Raw genomic sequence first — 23,191 nt, forward strand, 5'->3', positions numbered from 1 at the left:
ACTCTACAGCCTTAAGTTCAAAGATGGTCTAATCTTGAGTTCATAAAGTCATGCCGAGTTTGGATAAAGCGATTTAAGTGTTTGAACCCAGTAATGCACTTTTACTTCCCATTTTCTCCGTTACAGCGAGATGCATGTACCGCTCAACTTTTAAGTATAGACCACATTTGACCTTATTTGTATGCAGCTCCCACATAGCCCTGTTTTCCGATTGAAGGCATTGAACTCACAAAAGCCGCATTTTTTATACAGAATTTTCGAAGTTTGGAAGATATCACTTAACACTCGTACCAGCAATTACGATGAATATCAGAACTTACACCCTTTTTCTTGAAATTTGAAACAATGAGACCCTTTGTAACTTCCTTGACTCCTTGCTATCCTTGACTTAATTCTGCACTCTTCAGCAAATACTCAGAAACAACACAAAGTGAACTAATTTTGGGTCATTCCTGGCGATTTTTTATACCCTCCACCATAAGATGGGGGGTATACTAATTTCGTCATTCTGATTGTAACTACTCGAAATATCCGTCTTAGACCCCATAAAGTATATATATTCTTGATCGTCGTGAAATTTTATGTCGATCTAGCCATGTCCGTCCGTCTGTCCGTCCGTCCGTCTGTCTGTCGAAAGCACGCTAACTTCCGAAGGAGTAAAGCTAGCCGCTTGAAATTTTGCACAAATACTTCTTATTAGTGTAGGTCGGTTGGTATTGTAAATGGGCCATATCGGTCCATGTTTTGATATAGCTGCCAGATAAACCGATCTAGGGTCTTGACTTCTTGAGGCTCTAGAGTGCGCAATTCTTATCCGATTGGGATGAAATTTTCCACTACGTGTTTTGTTATGATATCCAACAACTGTGCCAAGTATGGTTCAAATCGGTCCATAACCTGATATAGCTGCCATATAAACCGATCTTGGGTCTTGACTTCTTGAGCCTCTAGAGTGCGCAATTCTTATCCGATTGGAATGAAATTTTGCACGACGTGTTTTGTTATGATATCCAACAACTGTGCTAAGTATGGTTCAAATCGGTCTATCACCTTATATAGCTGTCATATAAACGGATCTTGGGTCTTGACTTCTTGAGCCTCTAGAGGGCGCAATTCTTATCCAATTTAAATGAATTTTGGCACGTAGTATTTCGTTATTATATCCAACAACTGTGCCAAGTATGGTTCAAATCGGTCTATAACCTGATATAGCTGCCATATAAACCGATCTGGGATCTTGACTTCTTGAGCCTCTAAAGGTCGCAATTATTATCCGATTTGCCTGAAATTTTGTACGACGGACTCTCTCATGACCATTAACCTACGTGTTTATTATGGTCTGAATCGGTCTATAGCCCGATACAGCTCCCATATAAATCGATCTCTCTATTTTACTTCTTGAGCCCACAAAGAGCACAATTCTTATTCGAATTGGCTGACATTTTACACAGGTCTCCAACATAAATATAATTTAATTGTGGTCCAAACCGGACCATATTTTAATATCGCTCTAATCGCAGAGCAAATCTTTTCTTGTATCCTTTTTTTTTGCCTAAGAAGAGATGCCGGGAAAAGAACTCGACAAATGCGATCCATGGTGGAGGGTATATAAGATTCGGCCCGGCCGAACTTAGCACGCTTTTACTTGTTTGGTAATTAACTTGGTATGTATGTATTGGAAAACCTACCAAGAGAATAAAAACCTACCAATTTTGCTAGGAACCTTCCAAAAACGGCAACACTGGTTGAAAAGTCTTCTAACCAAAGACGAAATGCATCTTTTATATTTTTTTCTTTGTTCGTTCCCACGCCACTCGCACCCGCTCTTGCGAACCGAGGAAGCCATCTTCCATTACGTAGGGATGCGCACATCCCACAATCGGAAATATGGAGGGTTAGTATAGGTTTAGGGTAATACTGGCTACAGAAATTTCAAAGCCATTAAAACACTAGAGTTAGTTCAACATACACATTCTGTCTAAAGCAACATAGATAGTACACAACAATTAAAGGAATACAGTTATATCTACCACAACAAACTATAAACGAAGGATGGAATTCTTTATTACATAAATAGCACCGGTGATGGATATGCTATTCTCCAATTTATTTTATACATCACATAAGAAGCGAAGCGGATTGTTCAATTCGTAATTAGATCTCAATAAAGATAGTCTAAGAGGTATGTAATGTCGAGTATTTCGAAGAGGAATATTGAAATTTAATTTTAAGACTTAGGATAAATTTAACCAGGTTATTGTTTTACAACAAACATGTTGTTTTACAAATCTAACCAGGTCGCTAAGCATCAAGTGTCTTCTTCTTCGAGAAAGAAGAACTTCAGCTGAATTCCATGATAAGCTTCTAAGCGCAAAACCAAGAAATTATATCTGGACTGATTCAATCTTATCCGAATAAGATTTGTAAAAAAGGTTTCAATTACACAACCGTATTCCGATATCGGCCGGACTAAGTCAAACGCTTAGTCACGAAAAGATCATCAAACTCCTTGGACCAACGTTTTATAAAACCCAACAACGACTTCACCTTATTGATGCACGAATCAATGTGCAAATTAAAACGTAATCTACTGTCCAAAGTAACACTCAGATCAGATAAAGAATCTATGTTATTCAATTTATAAGATTCTATATAATAGTCATGTAATAGCCATTATAACCACACCAGTCCATCAGAGAGTGAAGATCCTTCCGCTAGCATAGTGACCGCTCTTAAGACTCTAAATTACATTATCATAGCACTCAATGGAATCCAATTTCGTGGTTTTTGATTTTTTTCTGACTCAGCAAACATTCCAAGTCATCTTCTGGGGAAGTTGGTATGTAGAGGGTAATTAAAAAAAATGTCTTTGGATAGACGTTACTCTAATATGCCTGTTTATTAATATTGATCTGGGTTTATACTACTATGGATGCCCTAGTGAATTATCGAACTTTTAACTTCTTTCAATTGAAGGTTTTTTGTTCAAAGACAATCTTTTTCCCATAAAACAGTTTATTTTTAAGTCCATAATTTTTCAAACATTATGCTTTTTAAACGCAGCCCTAATGTACGAGTAGCCTGCCTTTTAATTCTATTAAAATATAACCTTCATTAAGGTATTCATTCGTACTGCAATCACTTTGTTGAGTGTCACTTTAATTAAGATTGGAATTGTTCGTTTATTTTGTATGAAATTCATTAAATTACTCTCATTATCAGCCTTTCAAGCACATCCAATTGGGTGAAAAACGTGAACGTGCAATAAGAAACCGAAATATACTAAAAAGGAAAGACCAGATAATAAATCAGAACTTCAAAATGAGAGAAAAATTAATATATTTGAAAATTAAATTTGACATTTTTTTATGGAACAATACGGGAAAAAATCATGTTACTTTAAAGAGTTATCCTGTTTTATGGTAGAAGGCCATTTCCTCTCTTCTATTACAGACTTGGACCTTGTTTCTGATTGCGATAAAGTCAAAAGTAGAAACAAGGTCCTCAAGTCACTTGCCGGCAGCACTTGGAGTGTTGACAAAGAAACGTTGTTTACCACATTCAAGGAAATTCAAGAAGAACCTCTAGATCATACCATAGGAGTCTAGACAACATTCATGCAGACACGGTAGCAGATGCGTCTAATAGCTACCGGGTGAATGTGGTCCTTGGAGTACGACCGCCTCCCATTGCACCTGAAGAAATTGAACTCCCTCGGCAAACCAAAGTAGTTCTGTCTCAATAACAATCTGGCAGATGCAACTGCCTCAATTCTTACAGAGCAAGGATTGATGCCAACGTGCAGGATGGATGTCCCGATTATGACCAGGGACCAGACGACACACGTCACCTGTTTAACTGCCCAGCCAGACACACTCGTCTCAGACACAGATTCCAACCCATCTTAGTCGCAGAGTTCCTGGATCTGGATACTCAACAGAATCAACTAGACGAGAGATAAATCACAACACAGTGCTAAAACAACAACAGACTTGGTTCAGGGACGTTGAGGAAGCTCTCTGATCTGGTACTTTTCATCAGAAGGAAGCAACTGGTTGTTTTCAAGGGACCTGGCCTGATTGGGGTAGACCTGCAATTACTAGGGCATGATTCATGACCACCAAGTAAGCCGGAGAAGCAACGTCAACTAAATGCGCTCTATTCCTATCGGAACACGATTGGAGGAATTGGAGGCTTATGCCGGGGATGGCACACTCGAAGTGGCTGTTCGGCCGATATCCCCCCATTGGATGTCTGATGTGGCATCGAGCTCTTCGCAGGATGATCGAAAAGTACAGGGTACCGCGGTGGCCCTGATCACCTGAGCAAAGAGGGATGCCCCCTGATAAGCACTGAATGTCATTATCGATCTTAGATTTTTGCGCCTACATGTTGGGTGTGGGCCTGAGTGAGTTACACTCATAGAAAAAAGTCTGCTGAAATTGACTGCTTACTGTAAGTAGTTAATTTTGCTGCTATTAATGTTTGCAATTTCAGATCAGCAAGTTGTCTTGTTTGTTGAAAATGTCTGCCACTCTATTTATGATGGAGTTGTTAGAAAGAGAGTAAAGTAAAATAGAATGAAATAAAGTGAAACATAAATAATAATATTAAGCTAAATAAAATAAAACAGAACAAAATAAAATAAATTATTCGTTGGATTTTTTTGTCCAGCCAGAAGCGTGCCTTTTTGAGACGAACATTGAGACGAACCACCAATTTCTTTAACTCAAAAAGAACTTCCAGCATAAGCAACACACACAATGCCAAAAATTTGTTAAATGAAATAAATAAATTGAAAGAACCAAATAAAATGCAACAACCACATAAATTGAAACAACCAAAATAAAAAGTAGCGCAAAAACATATGAATGAAAGGACGGCACGCCGAAAAATGAATGCTGGGATATGCACACATTGAAACGGTATTCTTTGGCAAACGAAGATTGTTGGGTTACAGGTAGTGTAGCGTGATTTTAACAGACAGAGGGACGGACATGGCTAAATCGTCTTAGATTTTTACGACGATCAAGAATTATATACTTTATGGGGTCGGAAATGAATATTTCGATGTGTTGTAAGATTAGGTTAGGTTTAAGTGGCAGTCGGCCATCAGACTCACTTAGACGTTTTCGTCCAATGTGATACCACAGAAACAGAAGTAGGAAGATGCCTTCTACTTCCTACTGTTGAACCATACAGATAGCTTTAAAAACCCAATAACTTGCGAATGTTCACATCCGCTGAATCAGACCGGTTCTCAAAGTAATGAGTACCTAAAGTGGAACTCCTTCTGACTGCCACTGCGGGACACACGCACAGATGTTCTGTTGTCTCTTCTTCTTCAATGTCCTCTCAGCTTCTGCAAAAGTCGTTGCTGGAAACCTTCAGTCTGTCAGTATGTTTTCTGGGTGCCGGGCCATTAAGGTGAGTTGGAGACCGAAACGGCCGATCATCTGGCCAGAAAAGGATAGCTGATCGCCGCAGATCGTGCTACATAATCAGTGAGTCCTCCACTGTTCGAGCTTCTTGCGATGACCGCGCGAGTAAGGTTTGTCATGGTGATGTGGATTGTCGGTATGCAGGGTGCAACGACCCCGTGAAACATATCGTAGCTTATCTTGCAGCTGAGGAAGCAGCATTTTGGATTACTGATAGGCATGCTGACTAGTTATTGCAACGTTAGGTCTTTACGTCGCTCAGGACGCAGTGACTGCGCGTTGTACAATCCATGTATTCGGGTACACTTTGCTTCAGACAAAGTATTTTTCTTGCCGTCTGCAGTTTGAACTGTCGATATTCGCAAAATTCAATATTTTCGATAGTATCAATATCATCTTTAATTTCCTATATATATAAATAAATTTGTGTTTGTTTGTAAGTTTTTTTGCTCCGTACTGAAACGGCTGAACCGATTTTCGTGAAATTTTCACTGATTAAGTAGGTTGGTCTGGAAGGAGCATTGGGCTATAAATTTTTTTGCTGCTGCCAAAAATAAAAAATTGACCCATCGGGACAATATGAGACTCAAATGAGAGGTATGTGGGAGTAGAATATGAATATGGTATTAAAAATTGGGTCCAAATACCTAGGAGGACGCCCAGGCATAAAAGTAGCGTTCAAAATCAAAAGCAGACCGATCATGACAATATGGGACCCTAATAAAAGGTATTCGGGAGTAGAATACGAATGTTATGTCAAAAATTTAATACAAATAAATAGGCGCTGTCCCAAGCCCAAACTAACCCAAAAGTACCGCTTAAAATCAAAAGTAGACAGATCGGGACAATATAGGACAGTAATGAAAGGTATTTGAGAGCAGAGTACGAATATGATTATCGAATATAAAAATTGTGTGCAATTACCAAGGGGCCGCCCTAAGCCCAGAACCGTCCCAAATGGACATATTGGACGATCATGATAATATGGGACTCAAATGAATGGTATTCGGGAGTAGATTACGAATATGATATTAAAAATAAGGTTCAAGGGATAGGAGGTCACTTACCCCTCAAAACACCTCCGAAAAAGTGAATATTTGTCAATCATGGCTATATGCGGTTCAACAAAAGGTATTTGGTAGTAGATAAAGAAATTGTACTAAGTAAGAAATATATTTTTCGCATGGTGCTAATGAACGCGTAGCGGAGCGGGAGGTACAGCGGGGGGTACAGCTAGTCACCTATAGTCACAACGAAAATGAGAAGTAAAAGCGTGCTAAGTTCGGCCGGGCCGTATCTTATATACCCTCCACCATGGATCGCATTTGTCGAGTTCTTTTCCCGGCATTTTTTCTTTGCCAAAAAAAAAAAAAACAAAACAAAAAAATAAAAGAAAAGATTTGCTCTGCTATTAGAGCGATATCAAGATATGGTCCGTTTCGGACCACAATTAAATTATATGTTGGAGACCTGTGTAAAATGTCAGCCAATTCGAATAAAAATTGCGCCCTTTGGGGGCTCAAGAAGTAAAATAGAGAGATCGATTTATATGGGAGCTGTATCAGGCTATAGACCGATTCAGAACATAATAAACATGTATGTTGATAGCCATTAGAGGATTCGTCGTGCAAAATTTCAGGCAAATCGGATAGTAATTGCGACCTCAAGAGGCTCAAGAAGTCAAGATCCCAGATCGGTTTATATGACAGCTATATCAGGTTATGAACCGATTTGAACCATATTCGGCACAGTTGTTAGATATCATAACAAAATACTTCAAAATACTACAAAATTTCATTCAAATCGGATAGGAATTGCGTCCTCTAGTGGCTCAAGAAGTCAAGATTCTAGATGGGTTTATATGGCAGCTATATCAGGTTATTGACCGATTTGAACCATACTTAGCACAGTTGTTGGAAGTCATAGAGAAACTCTTCATTCCAATCGGATAAGAATTGCGCCCTCTAGAGGCTCAAGAATTCAAGACCCAAGATCGGTTTATATGGCAGCTATATCAAAACATGGACCGATATGGCGCATTTACAATCCTCACCGACCTACGCTACAAAGACATATTTGTGTACAATTTCAAGCAGCTAGCTTTACTCCTTCGGAAGTTAGCGTGCTTTCGACAGACAGAGGGACGGACAGACGGACGGACATGGCTAGATCGACTTAAAAAGTCACGACGATCAAGAATATATATACTTTATGGGGTCTCAGACGAATATATCGTGTAGTTACAAACAGAATGACGAAATTGGTATACCCCCATCCTATGGTGAAGGGTATAAAAATCAGGAGATCGGCTTACATAGAAGTAATAGAAGCAATGACAGTTTATTGTGCCATTATGGTGATATAGCCCTTGTACAAGTATGTGGGAATCTAGAGTAGCCACAAAGTCAATTAATATATTTAAAAAATCTCCATGTACACAATTTTTCTTTGAATGAATTTGTTATTAAGAAACTTAAACAACCAAAAAACCTCAGTGAAATCCATGGAGCTTTCAGCCTTATCTTGACATCATTAAATATTTACAATTTACATTTGCTGAATCATTTACACAAAAAGGATGCAACCTAATTGAGGAGAAATGTATCCTGGGGGTATACACAAATCACAGCAATAATGACCAGAACAGCACAAAGCAAGTAGTTATGAAAAATTAACTAAAATATGCATGATGCACTAGCAACAAATTCTAGAGGCTGGGAACAAAAAAAAAGAGAGAGCGAGAGAAACGATACTTAAATGGCACAAACTGAGCAAAGCAAATGATTGTCATTGGCATGCATTAAGTTATTCTCTAGCCTGGACTTTGGCGATGATTGTGTATGCAACTGAAGAAAGGTCCTCGTTGCCAAAGCACTCACAACCAAACAGCCCCCCCCCCACCCCCCCTTCCCTCCCAAACAAAATATCTGGCATACCCAGTAACATCCTTGATTTGTGACGACGACGGTAGTGTAAAACACCAGGGGCAACATCAGATGCATTCTCATAGCATTGAAGGCTCAAGTAACGTCTACCGACAAAATTAAGGGTGACAGTGGCAGTGAATGGCAGGATCGGGGGTGGCCGCGAGAGCAAGGGTCTAGCAACACTAGTTACTGCTTTTTCATTGTAATAATTGTTATCTTTATGGCAGTAGTAGACAACGGCGTTTTTGCCTTTGCAAGTTGCATGCAATGTTGATTTTCACCAACATCCTTCCTTCCTTGTGTGGCCGCATTCGCTGGGGCCACATATAACAACGAGAAAACTATTAAAGCATTTGACTCTGGTGGTTCGAAGCATTGGCTGTTAGATGCCTGGCTGGTTGACTGGCAGTCCAAGTAACTGTGACTAAAGTACTGTATAATAAATTATGACAGGATCGCAGTTGTCTCATTGCCAGCCAGAAGAAAGGAAAACGAAAAAAATGGCAATTTGTTTTAACCAATTGCTTCCGTTTTATTTAAATTCACTTTCAGTTGGCATCTCAGCTGCAAACGTCATTGAGGGTTTCCTCTCGAGCTTCGGTTTATAATTAAATTTTCTTCAATAAGCAAAGGTTAATTGCTTGGTGGCAGAATATAACATTGCATTAGAGGTAGTTATTAAACAAACTATAAATCACTTAGAATGATATGTAAATTAATGGAAGTTATATACTAACCACAATATGACTCGGTTAAACTTACAACTAGTAACCGAAATGATGGCGTACTTGGGTTTTTAGAACAGGCGTCGTGTCATCGATCACCATCACCAACTATGTAGGTTCACCGATTTTTTCTGCCTTAAGAATCACAAGCTATAAGTGAAGAAAAATTTTCAGAACCCTGGAGAGATGCCGGGCCCTTCCAGCGCCTTATTGCATTATATGGTTTTTATATTAAACTTGCAATTACGTGTTAAGTTTGACCGGGCCGAATCTTACAAAACAGCGAACTATCGAGGCCTCAAGAATAGAATTTTCACATATTAACTCATTTTATACCTGGATTAGTCAGCAGTGGTTATCTCCTCCTAATGCTGACGACAACTGAAAGGTACTGTATCATTTGTTTTGGCCGCCATGTAAAAACTTCTCCCCAAAGAGGTGTTGCAGTGCGGTACTCCGTTCGAACTCGGCTATAAAATGGAGTTCCCTTATCATGGAGCTTAAACTTGAATTGCACATCATTCGTTGAAATATGAGAAATTTGCCCCTGTTCCTTAATGGCATGTTCAGGGGCAAATTGGCAATTTGATATTTACGTGATCATAAAGGGGCGTTTGTGTAATCCACGTACAAAATTTCATAACAATTGGATAAAAATTGATATGTACAGGGACTTGGCACTCTTAGCTCGGGGCCGATTCATATGAGGACTATATCTAATTATGGACCTATCAGAACGTGTTTTATTGAAGAAATTGGAAGTCATAAACGTAGTTAACATTTAAAATTTCAGCCGTTCGGTCTCGGCTACAAAAAGGAAGTCCCTTATCATAGACCTTAAACTTGAATCGGACTGCACTCATTGATATGTGAGAAGTTTGCCCCTGTTCCTTAGCGGAATGTTCATGGGCAAAATTTGCCATTAGCATTTTCGAGGTATGATGTATTTAAATAAAAAAACAGAAGCCGATTTCCATATATGTTAATAATTTAAATAAAAAACATTAAGACTACGAGCTTGAATAAAAAAACAGCAAAATTAAATACAACAGTCTAGTGTAAAAAATCAACATTTTATTCTTTTGAATCCAAAAAAAAAAACTTTTTAATTTTTTTGTTGAATCATTTTTTTCTACCTTGTTCAATTTTGGGCAAAATTGCTGGACTCCAACTTTAAGACTCCGATTCCGCAGCCCTGTTTTGAACTATCTTCATAAATATTGCATTTTCACCTGATTTTGGTTATTTCGATGGTCTAGATGACCATCCAAAGTTAATGCATTTTTACTTGTTTTTATTCAGATTGCCCTGTAATTGAAGCGATGAGTTTCAACGATTTGGCAATTTACTTGACATTTTTGTTAGTGTTGTTGGCTTATTTATTACAAAATTTTCTATGGCATTATATATTGGCAGATGAATACCAATTCGTTAAACTTTTGCTGCAGACATTTCATTTTGATAATAGACAAACTACTTTTACCACGATCGTTTTTTTTTTTTTTGTGTTAATGATAAAAAATGTATTTGTCAAAAATTTTCACATGTCTAAGCACTCCATCATCCTCACCCCAAATTTATGCATCAACAATGTTTCGCTGTATGCTTTCAATCCGGAAGATATAACTTTGCAGTTCATGTATCACCCACATCATAATCATTTCCCATAATTTTACTACTTCATCCGACCGTTTATCCTTCCATCAAACGTTGTTTGCATATATGTTTGCGGGGCTTTAGTCTATGATTTCACATCAGGTTAACAGCCAAATTGCCTCTAACAAGCGTAAATATTTTGTAAGCATTTCAGGCTTGTTTTTCCCTGATTTTGTTGTTGTTGCTGTTAAATTATTATACTTTTTTCCCAAAAACTACATGGGATGAATACAAAAAGGCATTTCACATGATATGCAGCCAACTCTGAGGAAATATCCACAAAACTGTGAAAAATTTGGTTAACATTTGGTAACGTTATGTATGCGAAGAGCTTATGGGGCCGTCCTTAAATCATTGACAACATCCTTAAATGTCGTTTGAGGTAATTTTTCTAGAATCAAATCAAAATACACTTATCATTTTATACCCACCATTATAGGATAGGGGGTATATTAATTTAATCATTCCGTTTGCAACATGGCGAAATACCCATTTGCGATCCTACAAAGTATAAATATTTTTGATCTTCGATTTAACGTTGTTATCATGCTAAAGTCATTAAAAAATATTGGGTTGAAATTTGCACAGACTCGTATTTCTTCCATATGCAGGTTTTAGTTCTTGCATGGGCGAAATCGGATTATATTTGGATATAGCTCACATATCGACCGATCTGGCTATTTGGGTCTTGGGACAATAGCTGGCGCATTTCTTACCCTATTTCGCTGCTATTTGGAACAATGAGTTTTATTAAAATTCTCACATCTGTCCCGGATGTGGTCCAGATCGGCCTATATTTAGATATAGCCGCCATCATTAGCGAAGCCAGTCCAGCTTTCTAAGGGGGGGCTAAAACACATTGAATAGCAATAAAATCAACATATATTATCAAAAACAACGCACTTTTTTAAGTTCGATCGATCAGCCGATTTAGGGTTTAAGCTAATAATTATCCGATTTGGGTGAAATTTGAAACAGTTAGTTATATTAAGACTTCTGACATCCGACACGAATATACACTCATAAAAAAGTCAGTTGATAAAAGCAGACACTGTCTGCTGACTGAAAGTAGCTAATGTTGCTGCGATTACAACAGTAGTTCTGCCTTCATAGTAAATGTTCCCAAAGAAGAGGGAAAGCAAAATAAAATAGAAGAAACGAGGTTGTGCATAAAATAGAAGAATCCTTCAATGCCAAAACGTACACACTGGCGGCATGCATTGACATTTAACAATGTGCAGACCGCCACACTGATACAATCCTTAGACCAGTACCAGGTGGACCCGGTCCTTTGAGACTGGATAAACCATATGCTAAGGACAGGTGGATAAATTGTCTGTCCCATGACATAAATATAAGGGAGAAAGTGGCACAGGGCACGCCACAGGGGGGCATTTTATCGCCCCTCCTATGGTTGACCACCATAAATGACCTATTACGGATGCTTAATGAGGTGGATTTTGAATCCGTCTGCTACGCAGACGATCTTATAGTATTTCTAAGGGGTAAGGATCCGAACGAGCTATGCAGAAGGGCCGAAAGGGTCTTGCATATGGCATATGACTGTGCTAGACCCAGAGGTCTTAACGTTAACCCAGAGAAGACCGAACGAAATACGCCTGTTCACGAGGAAGACGAAAGTGGGCCAATTTAACACACCATGTTTCTTCAATAAGACGATTTCGATATCTGACAAGGTCAAGATCTTGGACAAGAAACTGGATTGGAAGTGTCACATTCAGGAGCGTACTAAGAAGCCTCACAGATGTTGGGCACTATGTAGACGGGCCGTAGGCTCGAAATGGTGCATGCATCAGAGGTTAGTCCACTGGCTCTACAGAAGCGTAATTAGACTTACTAACGCCTCAGTAGTTTGGTGGACTGCTGTGGAGAAAAAGTGCAACATAAGGACCATACAACAGAATCAGAGAACATGTTGTCTTGGCATAGGCGGAGCGATGGGGACCACGTCTACTAAGGCACTGGAGACTATTCTAGATATCCGACCCATTGACATACAGATTAAGTGTGAGGCAGCCACTGCGGCTATGAGACTTAAGGTGATGGGAGAATGGATTGAGAATAGGAGGAGCTCATATCATCGCGGAATAATCGAGGCGACGATAGGAAACCTGGAGGGAAGGAAAGAGTTTTTCGATCGGATACCTGAGATGAACCTTGAAGTCGAGTGCGAGGCACTGCTGCCATCGCCACAGTCTTGGATTGACGGAACCCTAGTATTGGCATCTGGAAGATCATGTTACACGGATGGATCAAAGCTAGAGGACAGAGTGGGCCTGGGGTTTACATTGAGAACCCAGGGACTGAGATCTGTTTAAGACTGCCTGACCATAATACGGTCCTGCAGGCAGAGATCCGAGCGATCACGGAATGCATGAAGTGGTGTGGTGCTAACGCGAGGACGTCGAGTGTGAACAACTTTACCGGCAGTAAAAAAGGGCAATAACAACCAGGACGGTAGGGTCACGAACAGTCTTGCAGTGTAAGAAGGAGATTAACACCTTCTCTGAGGATGGTAAAATCCGCATCTTTTGGGTGCCGGGCCATAACGGAGTAAGGGGAAATGAAAGGGCAGACGATTTGGCAGTGAAAGCCAGAGGACTGCCGTGAATAAACTTGGTTAATCCGAAGCCTTTAGGGTCCACGCAGTCCGAAGTCCGAGTTAAGGGAGTGGGCGACGAATGCGCATGCAACATTGTGCAACAGCGAAACGGTCGGTTGGACAGCGAAAATCCTATGGGGGGATCCAGATCGTGAGAAGACGAGGCTATTACTGAAAGGAAGCAAGAAGGATGTCAGTATAGCTATTTGTATCATCACGGGACACATAGGACTACGAGCTCACTTATTTAAAATCGGTGCGGCAAGTGATAGCATGTGTAAAAGATGATGAGACGTTGGAGCATTTCCTTTGCTATTGCCCGGCTCTCTCGTCTAACAGATACCGGCACTTAGGTGGAGACACAATACCAGACATGAACCAATTTACGGACGTGGTATTGAAAACATTTAAGGATTTTGTAAGTAGCACGGGATTCCTGATTAAAAATTCCATTTTAGAGATCACTTTATAGTTTTTAGAGCGCACAACAAGCCGATTAGTGGCTTAGGTGTATGTCCATAGTGGCATGGGGCGGATTAATATCTGCATCCTCTTTTTAACCTAACTTAAAATATAAAGCAGTATTTAATACTAAATGTAAAATTCCATGCAAATATACACTCGCCATTAAAGCAGCGCAAATTATTTGCTATCGTTGCAACAGTCTTTTGCCAATAATACGTGTTCATTATTTTAGCGGGTTATGTAATCGAACAGCTGATTTTGTTTTTTGAAACTCTTGTTAAAAGAGCAGACCTTTATTTTCAGAAACAGCAGTCATATCTGCTTTCCGATTTTCAGCAAACAAAAATTGTTGTTTAAGCAAACTTTTTTGCTATTTTGAATAACAAATTTCGTTGAGTATAGTCCAGATCGGACTAGATTTAGATATAGGTACCATGTAGACCGAACTACCATTTAAGAGTCGCCTAAATTTAGAACAGTGAGTTGGACTAGGCCTCCTTTTGTCAGAGTTGAAGATGACCTAGATCAGACAATATTTTGAAATAGCTGCTATAAAGAGCTATCGGCCGATTTAGGGTTTGAAGCACATGAAATGCGCATTTATTACCCGATTTTGTTTAAAATTGGAACTGTTACTTGTATAAAGCCTGGACCAAATATGATTAAGGTCGGCCATTATTTGGACATACGGCATACCTCACTCGACTGACCCAACTGCTTGATGAAAGCACTCCTTCTTCCGAAGGAGTGGGCAAACTATTGCCCACTCCATGGAAAATACGGCGAAATCCGTACTTGGGTACCGGAAGCCTCCTCCAAGAAACCCATAAGGCAGCAGGAGCCGACGGGTTACCCGCTGAACTATGCATGCATCAGCTTATCTGCACAATCTGGCTAGAAGAACTCATACCCGATGATTGGAACCTCAGCATACTATGTCCCGTACACAAGAAAGGAGATAAGACGGAATGTGCCAACTACAGAGGAATAAGTCTCCTCCCCATCGCATACAAGATACTTTCGAGCGTACTGTGTGAAAGATTGAAACCTAAAGCCAATGAGATAATTGGGCCCTATCAATATGGCTTTAGACCTGGTAAATCCACCCTAGACCAGATGTTCACACTGCGCCAAATCCTGGAAAAGTTTAGAAACATGGCCACCTCTCGACAGACGAAGATTACTCTATACAAGACACTGATACTACTACGTGCTGTTATATGGTTCTGAAGCATGGGTACTTGTGAAAGCAGATGAGGCAGTGCTTGGAATATTTGAGAGAAAGATTCTTCGTAAAATATATGGACGAGTTTGCGTTAACGGAGAATATAGGCGACGTATGAACCACGAGCTGTATGACGACGATAGCATAGTTACAAGCATCAAAATACAACGGATGCGTTGGCTAGGTCATGTTGTCAGAAAGGATGAAGAAGCTCCAGCAAAGAAGTCTTTTGAAGGCAAACACGGTAGTACACGCAAACCGGGAAGACCAAAAGTCCGATGGAAAGATCAAGTTGTGGGAGACAACTCGAATCTTGGTGTCAGAGATTTTAGAATGAGCGCAGAAGATCGAGGCGCTTGGAACGCTATTCTACGTTCGGCTAGTGGAACAAATATTCTGCCGTAGCCAATTAAAGAAAGGATGATTATTTGGACATCTATGTGAATATAGTAGAATTATAATTAAATGGGACAATAAATACACTAATGTTGGTGGGTATCAAGTGTTCGGCGCGGCTTCACTTAAGGCGTTTTAACTTGTTCTATATCTTATGTATGGAAATATCCATACACTTTTAGTGTCACACATAAATAATTTTCACACATTTAACGAAATGTTATGGGAAAAACTTTTCTGGTTTTTTGGTAGCAGCAAACTAAATTGAATCGTATATAGTTGATTTAACATCATTTTCTGATGAGATTACAGTAATTGGGCAACGGCAGGAAATATGTGTGATTTTGACATCTGACAAGTGCCGTTGGGTAGTGAAATGTTTTTGCGAAGCAAGAAAGTGTGATATCCAATGCGAAAACTTACATGCATAAGTTAACATCAAGGCCATTATCAAGCGTTAGTATTAAGGCTAAAAAATATGTAATCATAGCCCAATTGCAAGGAAGCGATAGGAAAGATATAATCTACTAAATATGAAACTGTTTTTTGATTCATAAGCAAAAACTATTAAACTTAACTTGTACCCTTGTAGCGAGCTTAATGGTGTGAGATTCTTACATCAGATAAGCATTTATGCTTCTTAGTTTGACATGCATCATCAATCGAATTATCTGTTTCTATCCTAAAATAGGATACAGTTCGGTTAATCTCATCTGGATGTTGTTGGTGGTAAAACTTAGGTATTCTTCTAAAGGGGTTTTATTAATTCTAATATCGAGAAGTTCTAACAAAGGTTTACAGTAACATACTTTAAAACGTTTTACGCTACATTTATTCGGTATTGATATAATTCATACAATCGGATTTTGCCCGGTTGCAGACCGTATTCTTTGTTTCAATTACAAATGGCTTTACTTTACTTTAATTGGCTATGACAGAACATTAGTTCGACTAGCCAAACGTAAAATAGCGTTCCAAGCGTCTCGATCTTCTGCGCTCATTCTAAAATCTCTGACGCCAAGTTTCGAGGTGTCTCCCACCACTTGATCTTTCCATCGGGCTTTTGGTCTTCCCGGTTTGCGTGTACCACCGTGTTTGCCTTCACTTCTTTGTTGGAGCTTCTTCATCCATTCTGATAACATGACCTAGCCAACGCATCCGTTGTATTTTGATGCGTGTAACTATGCTATTGTCGTCATACAGCTCGTGGTTCATACGTCGCCTATATTCTCCATTAACGCAATCTGGTCCATATATTTTACGAAGAATCTTTCTCTCAAATACTCCAAGCACTGCCTCGTCTGCTTTCACAAGTACTCATGCCTCAGAACCATATAACAACACTGGTAGTATCAGTGTCTTGGTTTCGTCTGTCGAGAGGTGGCCTTGTTTCTTAACTGCCTACTTAATCCAAAGTATCATCTGTTTTCCGATATTATTCTTCGCTTTATCTCAAAACTGGTGTCATTCGTCTCGGTTACGGCGGTGCCAAAGTAGATAAAGTTACTGAGTATCTCAAAGTTGTGGTTCCCAACTTTCTCCATTTTCTTTATCTGCTCGGTTGTACAAGGCGTTTTGGGAGTTGAATCGATCCATTTCGTCTTATCTCCATTTACTGCCAGACCCATTTTCACTGACTGTCTTTCGATTCTTTCAAAGGCTGCAGTAACTACTTCCGGTGACCGATCTATGATGTCGATGTCATCGGCATAAACGAGTAGCATGTGTTCTTAGTGTGCCATATCTATTCACATCTGCATCTCGTATAATCTTCCCCAACATGATATTAAAGAGATCACACGATAGGCTGTCTCCTTGTCTGAAACCTCGTTTGGTATTGAATGGTTCGGAGAGATTCTTTGCTATTTTTACTGAGGAATGCGTATCAGCAAGTGTCATACTGCAGAGTCTTATTAATTTTGCAGGGATACCAAACTCAGATATGGCTTGAAATACCTTTGAACATAAAGGGGTATCGAAAGCGGCTTTATTGTCAACAAAGAAATGGTAGGTGTTGATTTGTCCTTCTCGGGTATTTTCCACGATTTGGCGCAGTGTGAATATCTGATCCAGGGTGGATTTACCAGATTTTAAGCCGCATTGATAGGGCCCAATTATCTCATTGGCTTTAGGTTTTAATCTTTAACACACAATACGCTCGAGAGAATCTTGTATGAGATGTGGAGGAGACTTATTCCTCTGTAGTTGACACATTTCGTCTTGTCTCCTTTCTTGTGTACGGGACATAGTATGCTGAGGTTCCAATCATCGGGTATCCTTGGTCTGCTCGTCCTTGTCTTCCGTCTGGGCCTGGGCACAAATAAGGCTAATGTTGAAGAATTTGGCTTTTATGCGGATTATGGCTTGCCTTTCATCCACCGGAGTATAGCTGGAGACAAGGTGTTTCAGTCTCCGACTAACTACAAATCCGCAGCCAAATTCATGCCTCGTGTTATGTCGGCTATAGTATTGTTCGTCACCGTTTAGTGTTGTAGTGACGCCATTCCCAGTCCATCGCATTTCCTGTAAGGCGCTAATATCTGCCTTGTACTTCTCTAATACATCCGCCAGCGCATATACTCTATAAAGAGTATATTGCGTATGTCGTCAACGTTGGGAGGTCCGTTTTTACTATTCCTTTGTTTCTCATAGTAGTTCTCAAAGTTTTCCGGGGGCGAGTTACTGGCCCAGCGCCCCAACCGCATGGAATTTGTGGGATTGCACATGTATCCCTCGTTGTGGCGAGCCCGCTTGCTACAAGATCCGACGCTCGCCTCCAGCCGCCTCTTACCTGGGAACAGACGCTGATGTTGGGCATTGGTTATTTGAAGGCACCAACAACTCGCCTTGTCATCTCGAGTATCATTGGCACTCAGTATGTAATTAAAAGCCAGTGCCACCTGATTCCTCACTGAGACTCTCCTTTCGAAAATTGTTGACTGTCCGCGGCCGCATTTACAGCTACTCCGCATAAAAACGGAGCTTTCCACCATCCGCAACCTGTGGACGCGATCGGTAGCTTTCAGCTAAGCTTCCCGTGGACATCATACAAGTCGGAGTTCAAAGTTCCATCCTGTGTGTGGCTCATACAAATTACAAAATAGAATTACAAAACAGAAAAACAAAAAACCTTATTTTTAAACTTAAGCAGAAAATGTGTTTTTGTTAATGGCATTGACTGGTTTCCTAGATCGCGCTGTAGTCTTGCACTACAACCAGACTCATCAGCAAATTTTGACCATGAGCATTCCACTAAGGAAATGGGGAAAACTTTTCACTTATCAATGAGTGCAGTCCGATTCAAGTTTAAGCTCAATGATAAGGCTCCTGCTTAGCCGAGTCCGAACGGCGTGCCGAACATGCGACACCTCTTTGGAGAGAAGTTTTTACTTGACAAAGTACCTCACAAATGTCGCCACCATTAGGAGGGGAAAACCACCGCGTTCAGGACGTTCAACGTCATAGGCGGACATGCTAACCACTGCTGTACGGTGACTTCTCATCAGTAGGATCTGTCAAACTGGACACCGATGAGTCTGGTTGTGGTGGTTAGATTTGGACTGGGACGTATAAGCGACCCGTAGAGTTGGTAATCCCCTACAAGTTTTTGTTTGCGCTGCCAATGATTCATATTTGGTTCAATTAACAGTTTGATAGAGCTTGAAAACCAAATACAGACCACACACAGAGTTTCCAAATCGAAAAATCTTGGAACTTTTGAATTCGGAGACTTAGTAGGCCGATGTTGAATTGATTGTAAACAGTCATTTTTGGGCTGATCGGCTTGATTCTTTTTTAAAGATAGAGTTCGTAAGCCCCACATGCTAAAATGTGTGGTATAGCCCCCAGGATTTTTTTTTTTTTTTTTTAATTGAAAAGTTATTTTGGAAATTGCATGCTTATTGGAAAACACCTCAACATCGGCTATGTTAAGTTTTTTGTAGATATCTCCTCCCGTTCATAAATTCTAGAATAATTTATATCTTGTTTTCATCTCATTTTAGCTGCACAATTGTATTATTCAATGCCAAAAGACAGACGCAGGCCTATCTGGTCAACACATCCCGCAAAGCTTTCACATCCGTGGCATTCTCGCGATGTGGTCGCTATGTGGCCACCGGAGAGTGTGGCATGAATCCTGCCATAAAGGTGTGGGAACTTGAGGCGCCGAATGGCAATCTGGAACACTGCACCGGCGGTAATGTAGTAGCGGAATTTGTGGATCACAAATATGCCGTCACATGTGTGGTAAGTATCGCAAGCACCAAATATTATCACAACTAATCCCTCGTCCCCTAGGCCTTTTCACCCACCGGCAAATTTTTGGTATCTGTCGGTTCCCAGCATGACATGATCGTCAATGTTTTCGATTGGAAGTCCAATCTCAAAATGGCCTCGAATAAAATTAGTTCTAAGGTCTCTGCCGTTAGTTTTGCCGAGGACGGCAGCTATTTCGTGACGGTGGGAAATCGTCATGTGAAATATTGGTATTTGGAGGGTGGACGTAAATACAAGGACCCTGTTCCACTAATGGGTCGCAGTGCCATATTGGGAGATTTGCGTGACAATGATTTCTGTGCTGTGGCCTGTGGGAAAGGGGCCTGCGCGGAGAGTACTTATGCCATTACGCGGCAAGGCCACTTGGTGGAATTCAGTTCGAGGCGCCTGCTCGAAAAGTGGGTGCAATGTCGTACAACCAATGCCAACTGCATTAGCGTGGCGGGCCAATTTATTTTGGTGGGTTGTGCCGAGGCCATCATACGAATATTCAATGCCAGCACACTGGAGTATGTGACCACTTTGCCCCGCACGCACTATCTAGGCGTAGATGTAGCTCAGGGTATACATATCAATCACATAATGACAGTACCACCGCAGGCCAAGTATCCCGATTGCATTGCCATGGCATACGATGAGCAAAGGTTAAAGGTAGGTTGAAGACTTCTTTCCCCATTTTATTAAACTAAAACTTTTGTTTCTTCCATTCAAGGTCACCTGCATCTACAATGATCATTCGCTGTACATTTGGGATATGCGAGATATCAAGCGCGTGGGCAAGTCACATTCCTTCCTCTATCACTCCACTTGCATATGGGGTGTTGAAACAGTGCCATATAACATGGAGCGTGAACTCTCCCACACCTTGCCCGAAGATTCCTTCGTTACCTGTTCCTCTGACGACACTATACGCGTTTGGGGTCTGGAAGGTTGTGCCAATAACGAAATCTATCGCAAGAATATCTACTCCAAGGAGCTACTCAAAGTGGTCTATATCGATGATGATTTGAATTTCATCAAGGACCAGGAGATCGTGGGCGACAAGAATTCAGCAACCAACAATTCCAATTACGATGGACGCAACGGGGTGCGTTGCATTAAGATCAGCCCAGAGCTGGAGCATTTGGCCAGTGGCGACCGGAGTGGCAACATTCGCATTTATAATTTAAATAATCTGAAACTGATAACTGCTATAGAGGCTCATGAGTCGGAGGTATTGTGCTTGGAGTACTCGAATGACAAAATCGATCGAAAACTCTTGGCCAGTGCCAGTCGTGATCGTTTGATACACGTCTTCGATGTGGCCCAGGACTACAAGCTACTGCAGACTTTGGATGATCATTCGTCCTCGATAACATCGATAAAGTTTGTGGGGGCTGGTTTGAATTTCCAAATGATATCGTGTGGTGCTGATAAATCGATAATGTTTAGAACGTTTCAGGTGAGTGGGAGGGGCAAGACAGTAAATCTGCGAATGGGCCCATAATGGCGATATTCAATTGTCTTTCAGGGTAATATTTTCCTACGTGGTACTCACACATCGGGCAAGACAACCCTCTACGACATGGAAGTGGACTCGAATGCCAAACACATACTCACCGCTTGTCAGGATCGCAATATACGCGTCTATGGTACGCAAAACTCCAAACATACCAAAACATTCAAGGGTTCGCATTCCGATGAGGGTAGCCTGATCAAGCTCAGCTTGGATCCCAGTGGCATATATGTGGCCACCTCGTGTACGGACAAAACCTTGGCCGTATACGACTACTATTCCAATGAGTGCATGGCACGCATGTATGGGCACAGCGAGCTGGTGACCGGTTTGAAATTCACCAACGATTGTCGCCATCTAATATCGGCCAGTGGTGATGGATGCGTCTTCATTTGGCAAGTGCCTCACGACATGATTGTTACCATGCAAGCAAGGTTGTCACAGCAGAGATTGCGTTCGGGTCATGCTCCCATATCGCGATCAATTTCACAAGCTTTAATTGCTCCCGAGGGTATTATTGTAGAATCGCCCACGCCAGACATAGTAGAGGATCACAAATTTGCCATGTCTCCGAATATACTACAAGGTGAAGTGCCCCTTACACCGGGTTATAAACTTTCCGATGTGGGCCAATTGCCGCAATGGGCGAAAAGGAAGGCTGGCGTTTCAGCCCTAGCTGCCGAACCGGAATCACCATCCATGAATATACCCACGGCTACTGCTGCAGCCGCCAACAACTCCTCCTCGATGACCAACTTGAGTTCATCACCCAGTCAAGGGGGTGGTCTGGCGCCAAGGCCGCGAAATCGATGGGCCCAACGAGGGCAAATTGATGCCGATACGCTCACGGATATCAGATCGAATTCAGAAAGCCCATTGGGCAGTGTTTCCACCACATCGGGCATAGTACCAGCCATGCATCATCCAGGTTTTGGCAATACCCAGACATCGGATTACAACAGTGCTTCCTCGAAGGACATTATGTACAACCAAACGTATTTGAGTGAAGACTCCTCCATTGATTCGGGCATGGAGACGCGAAGAGAGCTGAAGTTTATAGGCAGTAATAATACCGGCACAGTACCCACCATTTCTGCTCCCGGAGCTGCAGACACCAGTCGAGTAACGGTTTCTGCAAACTTATCTGTTGATCGAAAGCAAGGTTTACGCTTTGATACCATATCGAACAATGACCATGATGGTGATGTTGAGGATATATCGGATGGGGAGAGGACAAGTTCGGATCATGGCATGTTCTATAATAACATATCACCAAGTACACCCACGTAAGTAAAATCACTGTTAATTGCAACACAAAAAGCTAAAAGCTTAAAAATCAAATCGTAAGCTATGCTTAGTTCATAGTGCTATATACTGATGAACCTTTTTACGCCAATGAAAAAGATCGCATCAGAGAAATATACGAAATAAAATGAAAAATGATATTCGCCATGACAGGCAAAAACTAAACAGGATGTCGAAACACGTATAACAAAAATCTTTTTGATCTATCATTTCTAAGCATATTCCAGCTCGCTCAGACTAAGAGTTTGGCGGCTGTGACATGCCTTTGCCAGTTGACTGGGTTTATAGTACGCTGATGAGCAGAATGATCTATTGTTTAGTAGGAGTGCATTGCAGTAATGGAAAATTTCAACAGAAATCTCTTTGATCTCTCCATCGCTGTTGCTATAGGACTGTCCATCAACATAATGATAGTGTCTGTTCCCCATAACAGTTGCCCGACTCATTTTTATATTTTTTTCATCAATCTACCTCTTTGATTGATAACTTTTTACGGTCGCAACCGCATTATTTGAACCGTACTGGCCAGGTTATTTGCCCTCTCTCTCAACGTCACCATGGCGATAAATGATGAATTTTATGAGTTTTTTGATGACAACAGTTTTAGTGAACTAACATTGCATGACAAATGTACCAAGTGTCCTGAGATCAGATT

At 40.8% G+C, this 23,191-nt stretch overlaps 1 protein-coding gene across 8 annotated transcripts in view; it reads left to right on the forward strand.

Annotated features, from left to right (window-relative positions):
* Positions 1-23,191, forward strand: part of LOC106084052 (mitogen-activated protein kinase-binding protein 1) — a 318,040-nt gene that overhangs the window by 265,834 nt on the left and 29,015 nt on the right. For all 8 annotated transcript variants that reach the window (XM_013247486.2, XM_059364412.1, XM_059364413.1 and 5 more), the window contains 4 exons: positions 19,463-19,706; positions 19,758-20,387; positions 20,449-21,177; positions 21,247-22,517. In XM_013247486.2, the coding sequence (XP_013102940.1) occupies positions 19,463-19,706; positions 19,758-20,387; positions 20,449-21,177; positions 21,247-22,517 (2,874 nt within the window). The remainder of the gene's footprint in view (positions 1-19,462; positions 19,707-19,757; positions 20,388-20,448; positions 21,178-21,246; positions 22,518-23,191) is intronic.

Source organism: Stomoxys calcitrans, chromosome 3, assembly GCF_963082655.1.
Source record: "Stomoxys calcitrans chromosome 3, idStoCalc2.1, whole genome shotgun sequence".
Taxonomy (NCBI): Eukaryota; Metazoa; Arthropoda; class Insecta; order Diptera; family Muscidae; genus Stomoxys; species Stomoxys calcitrans.